Source organism: Geotrypetes seraphini, chromosome 5, assembly GCF_902459505.1.
Source record: "Geotrypetes seraphini chromosome 5, aGeoSer1.1, whole genome shotgun sequence".
Taxonomy (NCBI): domain Eukaryota; kingdom Metazoa; phylum Chordata; class Amphibia; order Gymnophiona; family Dermophiidae; genus Geotrypetes; species Geotrypetes seraphini.
In genome coordinates this window covers 220,369,988-220,384,095 of record NC_047088.1, presented here as the reverse complement: position 1 = coordinate 220,384,095, position 14,108 = coordinate 220,369,988, and the positions used below count along the sequence as shown (strand labels likewise).

General features: G+C 46.5%; 1 protein-coding gene across 1 annotated transcript in view; it reads right to left on the bottom strand.

The window, feature by feature from the left end:
* Positions 1 to 14,108, bottom strand: part of PRPF40A (pre-mRNA processing factor 40 homolog A) — a 235,613-nt gene that overhangs the window by 72,137 nt on the left and 149,368 nt on the right. Inside the window, 1 exon segment of the mRNA XM_033944203.1 lies at positions 10,308 to 10,445. Within this exon segment, the coding sequence (XP_033800094.1) occupies positions 10,308 to 10,445 (138 nt within the window).

The window sequence follows — 14,108 nt, the reverse complement described above, 5'->3', positions numbered from 1 at the left end:
AAACGGCAGTCAGGGAGGCCAAACTTCGAGTGGAAGAGACTCTGGCAAAGAAAATGAAGAAAGGGGACAAATCCTTCTTCAGATATATTAGTGATAGGAAAAAGAACACAGACGGGATAGTACACCTTAGAAAACCAGATGGGAACTGTGCAGAATCAGATTCTGATAAAGCACAACTACTGAATGAATACTTTTGCTCGGTCTTCACCTGCGAGACACCGGGGCACAGTCCGCAGTTGCAGGCAAGGCCCAGCGTGGAAGACCCGTTTCAGAATTTCGAGTTCACACCTGGCGACGTCTACTACGAACTGGCAAGACTCAAGGTGAACAAAGCCATGGGACCGGACAATCTACACCCCAGGGTGCTCAATGAGCTGCGTGATGTCCTGGCAGAACCACTATCAGGACTCTTCAATCTCTCCCTAAATTCGGGGAGAGTCCCCATAGACTGGAAAACAGCTAACGTCGTTCCACTGCACAAAAAGGGTTGCAGGGCAGAGGCTGCAAACTACATCAATAGTATGCAAACTCATGGAAACACTAATCAAACGTAAATTAGACGCAATCTTGGATGAGGAGAATCTACGGGATCCTGGTCAACACGGGTTCAACAAGGGTAGGTCCTGCCAATCCAATCTCATCAGCTTCTTTGACTGGGTAACAAAACAGCTAGACTTGGGAGAATCCGTGGATGTCGTATACCTAGACTTCAGCAAAGCTTTCGATAGTGTCCCGCAAGCAAGATGAAATCAATGGGGCTGGGAGAAACACTAACTACATTGGTCAATGACTGGCTGAGTGGCAGACTTCAGAGGGTGGTAGTTAACGGTACCCTCTCTAAAACATCGGAGGTGACCAGTTGAGTACCGCAGGGCTCAGTATTGGGCCCGCTCCTTTTCAACATATTCATAGGGGACCTAACTCAGGGGCTTCAAGGTAAGATAACGTTATTTGCTGACGACGCCAAACTATGCAATATAGTGAGAGACGGCAATTCACCCGATAGTATGACACAGGACCTACATTTGTTGGAGCTTTGGTCCTCGACCTGACAGCTGGGCTTCAACGCTAAGAAATGCAAGATCATGCACCTCGGCAGCAGAAATCCGTGCAGAACTTACACCTTGAATGGTGAGACCTTAGCTAGAACTTCAACAGAAAGAAACTTGGGAGTGATCATCAGCGCAGACATGAAAATTGCTGATCATGTGGAGAAGGATTCTCTAAGGCAAGACAGTTGTTAGGTTGCATCCGCAGGAGTTTCGTCAGCCGGAAGCTTGAAGTCATAATGCCATTATACAGAACCATGGCGAGACCTCATTTGGAATACTGTGTGCAATTCTGGAGGCCACACTACCGAAAAGATGTGCTGAGAGTAGAGTTGGTGCAACGGATGGCCACCAGGATGGTCTCGGGGCTCAAGGATCTTTCGTACGAGGAAAGGCTGAAAAATTTACGGCTGTACTCACTCGAGGAATTTAGGGAGAGAGGAGACATGATCGAGACGTTTAAGTATATTACCGGCCGTATCGAGATGGAAGAAGAGATTCTCTTTCTCAAAGGACCCTCAGCCACAAGAGGGCATCCGCTCAAACTCAGGGGCAGGAAATTTCATGGCGACACCAGGAAATATTTCTTCACCGAGAGAGTGGTTGATCCTTGGAACGAGTTCTCGGTGCAGGTGATCGAGGCAAACAGCGTGCAAGAATTTAAGAGCAAATGGGATGTCCATGTGGGATCCCTTAGAGGGTTAAGCCAGGAGTGGGATCCCTAGGATAGTAGACTTGGGGGTGGGTCAGTAGAGTGGGCAGACCTGATGGGCTATGGCCCTTATCTGCCGTCATCTTCTATGTTTCTATGTTTTACCTAAGCAGTCCCCAAAGTCCCGGGTGGGATAGATAAATCTGGATCCTCTGTACTGAGAGCAAATGCAGAATCCTCCTGTACTGCCAACAGAATTTAGTGAACGTGTGAAGGGAAGACCATGTAGCAGATCTACATATCTCCTCCGGAGGTATTGCTTGAGATTCCGCCCAAGAAGAGGCCTTAATTCCTAGGGCCAGGGCCTCAAAGTGCTTCTTGAAGACCGTATCAACTCTGCCATCCTGTGTATCCTTCAGCACGACACCTTCCTCACTGGGGAGGGAAGTGTATTTAGTAACCTAGGCTACCAAAGATTCCACTTTTGGCACTGCAAACATTTGATGAAACTCTTGATGCATAGAATACAGCCTAGACAAAGCTTTCACCTTTTTGAGGGAGCTTTCAGGGACTTCCCAAGGTTCTGTAACCAGTAATTTCATGTCTGGGCAACACAGAAAAGATGTGGGCTGAGACTGGACCTTGCTCAGCAGAGAACACTGACATGATTGGGGTTGAGCTCACAAAGAGGCTCAGTAATAACGTCCAGTAACTCCGACACCGAAGACCTGAACAGTTGGTTAATTGAGGGATCCTCTCCCTGTTCCGTGGCTAGGACCTCATCCTGATCCTCTACATAGGAAGCTGAATCTCCCTTCAAGGACACCTCACTTTGTGACAGTAAGGGGATTAAAACTGAACTTTCAGCCCCTAAATATCTGTCCTCTCCTCTCCTATGGAGGAGGCACTCTGAGGATCCCAAGAGGAGTGCACAGAAGGTTGCTCATCAGCGGACCGAAAAGACGTAGTTTGGCTGTGCACATACGCCTGCCAGAGCAGATTAATAAACTCTGGGGAAAATGCCTTAGAGGGCAACTTCCCATCTCTTTTTGAAGAGAGGAGACGTCTCTTCTTGATCTGCAGGGCTTCTGAGTCAATTCAGTGTTCCATGCCACTGTTCTGGGGCTCTTGGGGGAATTATTGCTCCCCAAACAAGCTCAAAAGCTGTGTTCCACGCTCTGGAGGCTGCATGGGAGCTAAACTTGATAGGTCCTGCCTCCCTGTTTCGCTCAGCACAGCATGTGGTGTAAGGGTGCTCTTCAGGCGCCCATTCTTCACAAACAAGGCATGATATAGGAGTATTAGAGTCAGAGGACTCCATCCCTGGCACTTTGGAAGCAAAATGAGGTTTGAGAACTTAGAAATAAAAAAACAAAAAGTCAGGAAAACCCAAGATGGCCACTGTGAACATAAAAACATAAGAATTGCCGCTGCTGGGTCAGACCAGTAGTCCATCCTGCCCAGTAGTCCGTTCACGCGGTGGCCTCCAGGTCAAAGACCAGTGCTCTAAATGAGTCCAGCCTCACCTGCGTACTAGAGAGCTGCACGGGAATGGGGACGACAGGAATCCCGCGGGGTTTCCCCTTTGGGTCACGGGGATCCCGTGGAGACGCCCCCTAGAGTCGCGGGGATCCAGTGGGGACGCCCCCTAGGGTTGCGGGGATCCCGTGGGGATGCTCCTCGTGGTCTCGGGGATCCCGCAGGGTTCAATACAACTCGAGCCGCGAGGCTCGTCTGATTTTCCTACCTGCCCTGCTGCGAGGCTCATCTTCCATTTCCTGCCTGCCCTGCCGCAGCACACATAGCCAATCGGAAGTCTTCCCCGATGTCAGCGCTGACGTCGGAAGGAGGGCTTATGGAAGACTTCCGGTCAGCTATGTGTGCTGCGGCAGGGCAGGCAGGAAATGGAAGACAAGCAGTGTTCTCCCTAGCTCCCCCCTGCCAGCTCAGCCGGTGCTTGTGACTTGTACTGTCTAATGGCATGGCTTTAATTTTGTGACACTCTTGAGGTTTCCCTGCTGTGGCACACTGGTTGGGAGCCTCTGCTTTATCTGTTAATTGTCCTTGCCTGCCCATTTTGTCACTTCCTGTATTTAATGCCCCTGCTTTCCTTTGTATTTCTCCCCCCTCCCCCCTCCAAGTTCCTATATCTCTGTTGATTTTTCTTGTGATGAACAAACATTGAATAGAATAGTTGTTTCAGCAAAGGCACACTCTTTCTTCAGTATGAAGATGACCTCTTTGTATGACTGGTGCTTCTGTTTTACTTCCATTTTGGTTTTGCTTTAATTTACCTTTGGGGGGGAGTTAGGGAGAGTTAGGGACGGAGGGAATTCCTCTCGGGGACGGGTGGGGACGGAGGGGATTCCTCGCGGGGACAAGGGATTTCTCGCGGGGACGGGTGGGATTTCTGTCCCTGCGTAACTCTCTACTGCGTACATTCCAGTTTAGTAGGAACTTGTCCAACTTTGTTTTGAGACCCTGAATTATGTTTTCCCCTATAACAGATTCCGGAAGAGCGTTCCAGTTTTCCACCACTCTCTGGGTGAAGAAGAATTTCCTTATGTTTGTATGGAATCTATCCCCTTTCAACTTTAGAGAGTGCCCTCTCGGTCTTCCTACCTTGGAAAGGGTGAACAGTCTGTCTTTATTTACTAAGTCTATTCCCTTCAGTATTTTGAACATTTCGATCAAGTCCCCTCTCAGTCTCCTCTTTTCAAGGGAGAAGAGGCCCAGTTTCTTCAATCTCTCACTGTACGGCAACTCCTCCAGCCCCTTAACCATTTTAGTTGCTCTTCTCTGGACCCTTTCGAGTACAACCGTGTCCTTCTTCATGTACGGCGACCAGTGCTGGACGCAGTATTCCAGGTGAGGGCGCACCATGGCCCGGTACAGCGGCATGATAACCCTCTCCGATTTGTTCATAATCCCCTTTTTAATCATTCCTAGCATTCTGTTCACCCTTTTCGCCACCGCCGCTGTGGGTGAATTTTAGTTCTATAAACAGCTTAAAAAACACCTCAGGGCTGACCAAACATCCGTTGTTTTTCACCCACACATCCAGGGGGAGTGGGAGCGGGAAGGTGGGGTATATCTTTTGTTTTGATATTATTCCTGACTAGTATTTAAGCCCGTTACATTAACGGGTGCTAGAAAGCAGCCCCCTTTCCCTCTCCCCCTCCAGTTCCTCCCTGTCTCTCCGTAGCCCCCCTTCTGTCTTCCCCCCCTAAGCAAAATGATCTGCCCCCTCGAAGCAGCTCCCTTTCCCTCTACCCTGCCAATTCCTCCCTGACAGTGTCTCCGTGGTCCCCCTTCTGTCTCCCCTCCCAAGCAAAGCTGTCTGCCTCCCAGCACACCCCTCCCCCCCAAAGCAGGCCCCTTTCCCTCTACCCCTCCAATTCCTCCCTGACTGTCTCTCCGTGGCCCCCCATTTTTTCCCCCCCCCAAACAAAGCTATCTACCTCCCAGCACACCCCTCCCCCAAAGCAGACCCCTTTCCCTCTGGCCCTCCAGTTCCTCCCTGTGTCTCCGTGGCCCCCCCTTCTGTCTTCCCCCAAAGCAAAGCTGTCTGCCTCCAAGCACAGCCCTTCCCCAAAGCAGGCCCCTTTCCCTCTCCAGCTCCAGTTCCTCCCTGTCTCTTCGTGGCCCACGCGATTTTCTCTTCTCGCGGTCTGGCCAGCTCCCCTAGTCCCTTGCCACCGCCGCCACCCCCTTCCTTTCCCGCGGTCGACAAACCTCTTGCCTCCAGTAGCCGCTGCAGCACTGTAAACACGTTGCTTCGCGGCCTCTACTGCCCCGATTTGCTCTTCCAGAAACGGAAGAGCAAATGAAGGCAGTAGAGTCCGCGAAGCAGCGTGTTTACAGTGCTGCAGCGGCTACTGGAGGCAAGAGGTTTGTCGACCGCGGGTAGGGAAGGGAAGGGGGTGGCGGCGGCGGCAAAGGACTAAGGTAGCCGGCCAGACAGCGAGAAGGGTAGGCTTAGAGGAACCCGGGACCGTGGCAGAAGTTGCTCAGTGTGAGGCTTCCTTCGCTCTTCCGGGTCTGCATTCCGACTCCTCAACGCGCCAGCCTGAGCCGGCATAGGCGGTTGAGGGTGGAAGGTTGTGGTCGGAGTTGCTAGGCTGCAGCGGATGTGTGAGTTGCGAGTGTGGGGTCTGCAGCGGCGCGAGGTGGAGACGGAGAGCAGGCTGTGGTGACGTTGTAGGCGCGCATGCGCACTCGTATTTTCGGGACATCTCAGGGAACACGTTTTTTTTAGTGCGCATGCGCGCTTAGCATTTTATTATTATAGATGGTAATGATGGATGGGGGAGGGGATTTTTTTTCTTTTTGTATAGATACTGATTGATAAGTGCTTGGTTGAGTATCATTATTTGTATATAAATTGTACTGCACTTTTTGTTGGCATTAAAAACTAAATAAAGTTTAAAAAATAAAAAAATTGGACAAGGCTCTAGCTGTAGAAACAATTAAAAACAGCTTTTGGGGATAATCAAGATGGCGGTAGTGTGAGTAGCTATCGGGACACGGAATCAGCAAATGCTTCAGTTTCCTAGCTATTCCTTGCCTGAGAGCTACATTTCCCTTTAAATTGCTTTTTGGCTATCTCTGGTGGTGTTTCATTAGGATTTTGGATTTTTTGGCTCTTTCTTTGTGTTTTAAGGGCACAGATAGCGTCTACTAGTGCTGCCCAATTCACGATTCGAATCGGTTCACTGATTCACTTTGGGTGAATCGATTCGAATCGGTTCAAAAAAACAAAAACAAAAACAAAAAATTGGCTTCCCGATTCACCTGACCCTCCCCCCTCAAGCAGGAGCGGCAACGCTGCTCTTGCTGGCCAGCCGCTGCCACACCTGCTTTAGAGGGCGAGGGGGGAGGGTCAGTCAGGAAGTGCTGCTGTCGGCTTCCCCCCCCCCGGCGTACGGCTTCCACCCTACCTGGCCTTCTGCTTCCCCCCCTGGCCTCCCCGCACTGCGATCTTGTTTGCAGGCTGTTCCTCGAAGGTAAAGAGTGCGGGGAGGCCAGGGGGGAAGCCGGACCCCAGTGGGAGACCAGGGGGAACACGCAGGCCGGGGGGGGAGTGATCAGTCCTTTGGGGTTGGACAGGCCTTCAGGGGGAACAGGCAGGCAGGCTTTCAGTGGTGGGATGCAGGTTTTTAAGGGGGAAAACAGGCCTTCAAGGGGGGGAAAGGCTTTCAAGGGGGACAGGCAGGCCTTCAGGGGTGGGATAGGCCTTCAAGGGGAGGACAGGCAGGCCTTCAGGGGTGGGGTGCAAGCCTTTGGGGGGGGGGAACAGACCTTTAGGGGAGGGGACCCTGGTGTAGAAGTACTTGATGGGCCTTGGCCCTTTTCTGCCGTCATCTTTCTATGTTTCTATGTTTACATGGAGGGAGGGAAGGGGGGGTTCAAAGAGATACGCATATGCTGGATATTGGGGAGGAAGAAATGGGTCTGAAAATAGAGGAGAGGACGAGAGATGATGGACAATGGGATTTAGGGAGGGAAAGAACAGAAAGGGATGGTGTGGAGGGGGGTTAGAGATACTGGATGGGAGGGTAGTTGGGAAAAGAAAGGAAGAGATGGTGGACCATGGGGTGGTGGGGAAGGAGGGAGAGATGCTGGATGAAAGGGTAGTTGAGAAAAGGTGGATCTGTGGAGGAAGACGAAAAAAAGGAAAGATGCCAGACCTCCAGGGGAGGGAAGGGAAACGGAAGGGGAGGACAGAGATGGAAGATGGATGGTTAGCATGGAGAAAGAAGGAGACCCTGGCAAGCAAGTTATCAGAAGACAACCAGAGTCTGGGACCAACAAGATTTGAATATTGACCAGACAACAAAAAGTAGAAAAAAATAATTTTTTTTTCTGTTTTGTGATTACAATATGTCAGATTTGAAATGTGTATCCTGCCAGAGCTGGTATTAGATCGCAAACGTGAGCTAGGATTTAACAGACAGGGGAAAAGTCTTTTTTGTTTATTTTGTTTACACCACAGCGCCAGTGTGGTTAGGAGAAGGGGTGAAGAGGCTATAAAATAAACCCACCAGGATGTTTGAAAAAAAATAAAAAATAAAAAAAAATAAAAAATAAAAAACAAACTAACATTCAATTGGTCAGGAAAATCAAATCGAATTGAAAAAACAATTCAATAGGCTGAATCGAATCAAATTTTTTTTCCTGAATCGGGCAGCACTAGTGTCTACTATAATGCCACACAAGAAAAGGAAAGGGGTGATTAGAGCTGCACCCTCGCCAGCACTTACTTCCACCCCAATGCAGCAGACTGTCGACCGATTCTTTACGGCTATAGCAGCAGTTGCACAATCTTTTGGAGGAGAGGACCTGGCTTTGGGGAGCGGTGTTGGAGAGCCCTCTTTCCTTTCGGGCTTTGAAATATCTTTGACTCCTCCTTTACCCTCTGAGCCCCCATGTCCAGCAACTACCGGAATGCTGGAGCAGGAGATGCGCAATCCCGGAAGGGGTCTCCCAGCGAGGGCATAGCATCAGAGGTAAAAACGCTGGGGAGTCCAGCAAGAGAGCAGGAAGTTTGCCTACTCCCACAGAGGCTTCTCTTAAGGATACCTGGCTGCTTCTTCAAAGGTTTGAATCTACAGCAACTAAATCTACACAAGAGGTAACACAAATTTCTTTTAAATTAGATGCCTTAACCAAGACTGTAGATTTGTTGAAAGGAGATCTCATAGTTCAAACTGGGCAAATCAAGGAGCACATACAGTAGTTACAACAGTTTAAATTGGCATCAATTAAGGATAATACCTTGATTCACAGAAAGTTGGAAAAGATTGAAAATTTCAAATCGTAGGTTAAACCTTTGTCTCTTGAACTTTCCGGTGGCCCTAGGAGTAATGCCCATTGACTTCAAGAGATATTTGACAGAGAATTTAAATATTTCCTCAAACGATATTCCCCCAATCAAAAAGATATATTATTTACCAAATAAAAAGGTTTTCTCTAATGCAGTGTCCCGCAAACTTTCTCGAGCCATGGGGGGCATAAAATTTGGATGTACCCAGATGTTTCTAAGACAACCCAGGAGCGTAGGAAAGAATTTATTTCTTTGCGGCAGGATACCATCAAATTGGGTGCCACTTTTCTTTCAGTATATCTTTGTAAATGCCTGGTTAAGTATCTAGGAATCCCCTGGATCATTTGAGGAAATTTCTGGATATCAAAAAAGATCATAAAGGAGTGCTAATGAAGAGCTTATTACTCAAATACCAACTGTTTAACACATTAGTCTTTTTCTCAAAATATTTCCTTAATTATATCTCCACTGAATATTCGATTGTCTCTATAATTGTGGTCTAAGAAAGGGTTAAGATATACTTTAGCGGGATATTTCCTATTGTTTAAATCTTTTTTCTTTCCTGTGTTTCTGTAGCAAGAGATGTATTCTTGTGACTTGTATATAAAAATTTATAAATAAAGAATTATTTTTTTTTTTAAAAACAGCTTTTGAAGAACCCCGCCCCCTCTCGATTTTTCCCACAGGATGTTACAGCCTTACTTACAGACCATGTGCTGAGGAATAGTACTGCTGCTGCCTGCTTCAGCTCCTCTGAGGTGTGGCTGTTCTAGGAGAAGCTCTCTGCTTCCAGTCACTCAGCCACTTCTCTGGGATCTTCGGGCTGCCAGTCAGACCTCCCTGGCCCCCCAGACCTCCAACCTCCCGAAAAAAAGGAAGGGGGGGGGAGAATAAACGCAGCCAGCACCATGAGCACCCTGAAGGAAGGCTATTGGTGCCCAAACAGCCTGAGCTCCAGCCCCTGATCAAGTCAAAGGGACAAGCAAACACCAGGAGAACAGACCCTGAGCTCCACGTTGGCTGAAACAGGTCCCTGAAGGATACACCTGCTAACTGCAGATTTCAAATATACTCCTTTCTACATAGGCAGAGTAGACCCTTAACAAAAGGGAACTCTGACTTCATGAAAAAAAAAATGTGACTGGAGCAAAATAACTGCAAAACTACCGTAAAATAAAAACAAAATAAACCAAGCAGATCAGAAGACACCTTTTCTGCTTGCCAATAGAAAGAGAAAATGAAGAGGGCAGCAGAGCCTGGGGAGGAGGACGTGTTCCAAAGCTGTGATTTACATTTTTCTGCAGTATACTCGCAAGAATGGATCGAGTATCCTATGGCTCAGCATACCATCCCTATTGCACTGGAATTACAATTAGTTCTGCTCAGTTGGTTTTCTTGATTTAATCAAATTTTCTTGGCAGCAATAAGTACCTGATCTGCAGCAACACCCTTCAAATTTCTCTGGGATTAAGAAAAGTTTCACTCTATTACATGCTATGCAAAAGGTACAGAGCAAAAGTTTGCTTTACATGTAGAGTAGCTCATCAAGTTTCAAATTTATTGAGATTTTGATTATTTCTTAATTCTTTGCAATGCTTACAAATATTACTCAAAAATATGAGGAATCTCTCTCAATTACTATGAAGCATTATTTAATCTTTGGGAACATCCAGACTTGTTGCTTCCGAAATGTGACGGCCATGTAATGAAATGCTTGACAGCAATATTTTATTAGACAGACATCTGTGTACTAGGTAAAAATGAGCTTTGTAATACATACCTCTTCCCAGACAGAATCTGGTTCAATTGGAGGTGCAGCTTGTTTTAACATACTCTTAAATGCAGACTCTTTTCTCTTCATTTTGCGAGCTTCTTCCTTTTCCCTCTCTCGTTCACGGGCTTCTGCCTTTTCTAGTAACTAAAAAATAAAAGCTATGTACTTATTTAGCTCTAGTAATCAGGATTACATGTACAAGATATGGGTTCAGTGGGATAGGATATAGTTAAAACAAGAAGAAAGAAAATTATACTGTGCAAATGGATAGAAGACAGATAAAGTTTCAAGTTTCATATTTATTTGATATTGGTAAACTATCTAAGCTGTTTACACAAAGCATTCACTTTACAAATATAGATAAAAAAATACAACAATAAGTAGGCAAGAGAGAGAAAAAGGATTACAAACTTCCATTGTATAAAAAGGAATCAACAAAAGCTTTGCTGTTAGATCCCAGGCATAGACGCCCAGAATAAGCCCCCAAATCTCACCAAGCAGTCCAGGTACATGCATCACTCTCCCTGTGTCCAGATATCTCTTCCCACTCCATCTAGTTCCAATGCATCTCACATTTCTTTCCTTCCTGGTTCTATGATCTGTTCTTCTCTTTCCCTCCCTGCAGTTCATCTCACTTTGTCTTTGCTGTTGGTTGCAGTATTGCTTCTATTAAACTAACATACCTCAGAGCTTTGGGTCTTGTCCATGACGCTTCCACCCTCATGGAAACAGAAAGTTACATCAGAGAGGGTGGAATGTGTCATAGGGAAGATCTGAAGCCCTAAAGCAGGTTGGTTTAATTGAACCAATGCTACTACCGGCAGCAATGACAAATTGAGAGGGAGCACAGGGAGAGAGGGAAGAAGGTGGAACCAGAAAAAAAAAAGGGGGGGGGGCAACTAGAACCAGGATGGGTGGGGGGAAAGAAAGGGAACAGACTTTGGATCTAAGAGTGAGTTGAAGGTGCTGCTCTAATGGAGAGGTGGAAGAACAGAAAATGGTGATGGAACCAGGAGATGGAGAGAGAGAGATAGATGTTGGACCATCTGAATGGGAGGGGGGACTAGAAGGGAGAACTGGAAAAAAGGAAGGGGGAAAAGACACTGGACCCAAGAGGGAGATTGGGCTGGGGGAGAGAAAAGAAGAGAGATACTGGTCCCAGGGTAGGGGGGTCTGGAAGGAAGGGGAGAGAGTGAGAGAAAGTGCAGGGAGATGGATATTGGGCATGGAGGGAGCATAGATATAGGGACACAGAAGAAATAGGGAGATGCAGGAGCAATGTTAGACATGGGGAAGGGATTGTATAGATCAAGATAGGGCTGCAGAGATTAGATGTTAAAAATACTGGAGGATAAGGTCACTCAGAGGGCAGATTCTTAACATGGAGTCAGTGAGGGAGGGATAGGGATAAAGAAGGGAACTGAAGGACAGGATAGATAGGATACAGAGGGAAGGTAGATGGTAGACATGGAGAAAAAAGAAAAGTCAAATGGACAGGAGAGTGTGGCGCAGTGGTTAATGCTACAGCCTCAGCACCATGAGGATGTGGGGCTCCATTGGGATATCGTGGTCTTAGAAACAGGAGCATACCGCTTAACTGAATGAGTCAGCACAAACAGATGGTCAGAGATCCGAAACTCATTAGTGAGCTCCAAATAACATAGGAGCACCCTGCCCACGTCCAATTTCTTCAGCAGGCGATCCTGAGTTCTGGAACCTGTTGGCTGAAAAGCAGGCAAACACACTTCTTGATTGAAATGGAAAGCCGAAACAACCTTTGGCAAAAAGGAAGGAACTGTCCACAAACTCACTCCCACATCTGAAATACAGAGAAAAGGGTCTCTACAAGATAATGCCTGCAGTTCAGAAACCCCATGGGCAGAGGTGATAGCGACAAGAAAAACAGTCTTGAGAGTTAAATCCAAGAGAGAGATATCAAAAAGAGGCTCAAAAGCAGCTCTAGCAAGGCCCAACAGCAGCAAATTAAGGTCCCAAGCTGGGAAAGGATTCTTAACGGGGTGGCTGGACCCGAAGAGCCCCCTTCATGAATTGAGCAACATCTGGATGAGACGCCAAAGAAAACTGACTGTCCCGGGATCTAAAAAAGGACAGTCCATTCACCTGAACCTGCAGAGATGCCACAGAGAGGCCTCAATCCAAACCAGCCTGAAGAAAATCGAGAATCCTCACGACTGGAGCTAAATAAGGATCCACCTGGTCTTGGGCACACCAATGCTGGAAGGTCTTCCACGCCTTAGCATAGGCCGTCACCGTGGACAACGACTTAGCTCTGAAAAGCAAAAATACCCGCAAAGGGGACAAAACTATGTCGAAGTAAAATAATAAAAATGAGGAGAGCAGAACACACACAGCAGCAGCCCTGCGTTCAGAAGAAAAGACTGCTAGATGGTGCTGAGCTGTTCTGTGAAGTATACTGGAGGCAGAGCGAAAAATCTTGTGATCATTTCAGAAATTGAAAAAGGATTCAACCAAACATTAATAGCCCAATTGTTTTCTTTGCAAAAAATGAATGCAGACTTAGCAAGCTCAGGAAATAAACCAAACATTATGTATGGAGAATTTCAAGAAAAGATTTTAAAAAGCATGAAGAAAAATACTGTATTGTGTTTGAATAAGACTGAATGAACTGTTAGTCTATTAGTACTATAAAAATTGATAAAATATGAACACTTTAAAAAAAAGTTTTATCTATATTAAAACAAATTAACTTACATTATTATTATTAGATGAAGATATCATAATTAAAGTAATACTAAATAAAATATAAGGTAAAGTAAAACACATGATTTGAGATTGTATTATAAGATGGATTTCCTAAGCAAACTAACAGAATCTGAACAACTGGGGTCTCTTTCAAATGTCTGTTTTAATTATTTCCAATCAACTGGACTATTGGGAGGAAATTATAGAAAATGAGTAAACAATGTCTGGCAGCAAAACTACTCTGAAATGTTAATGGAACAAAACTAATTTGGCATGGTAGATGCAAAGAAAATGAACTTTCAAATGAACCCCTAAATATGATCTGGCCCAATTTCAAAGAAGAAAGCCTACCCCTTGCCCTTAAAAAGAGTTCCAGCTTCTGCAGCTTAAAAATATCTTCATTTCTATTTCCAGTATTTATATTCTGTTTGTATCAACAAGGAATCTCTAAGTGGGTTACAATAGAAATCAAATTCCTGCTGACATCCTTCCAGACTGCTCTCTCATTTGTCAAACAAGAATACTACACCCACTGAACTAGCTCTTAGCTCTAACCCTCACCATTTTTTTGCCACATTAAACTCTCTACTCAAAGTGCACTCACCTCCAAACCTCCCTTCACCTTCTCCCCGGACTATGGCCCATATTCACTAAAGATAGCGAATCAATCTCTGTTGGCCGATTTTTAAACAGCAATTGATTCACTATCAAGTTTGCATGGAAATGATTTGCACGGAGGTGCAAATTATTTGCATCCAAACTTACTGACTCAATTGCTCAGTGAGCGATTGAGTCGGTGCAGAGCCCTGACATTTGTTTTGCACCGGGGAGGGGCCTAAAGACCAGTGGCTTAGCAGGCCAGGAGCAGGATGTATTTGCAGTTCCTCCTGCTCCCAACGGCAAAGGTATGAGGGGAGGTGAGTGGGCACTGCGGTGGCAGGAGGGCATGGGCATCCCTCCATTCATTTTGGAAAAGGAGGTGTTCGGCATAGGGGGGAGGAGGGTGTTGCCAATTGGCAGGAGGAAGTGGGCATCCCTCCTGCTACATTTTTCAGTGCGGTGGAGGGAAGTTTGGGGTGGCAG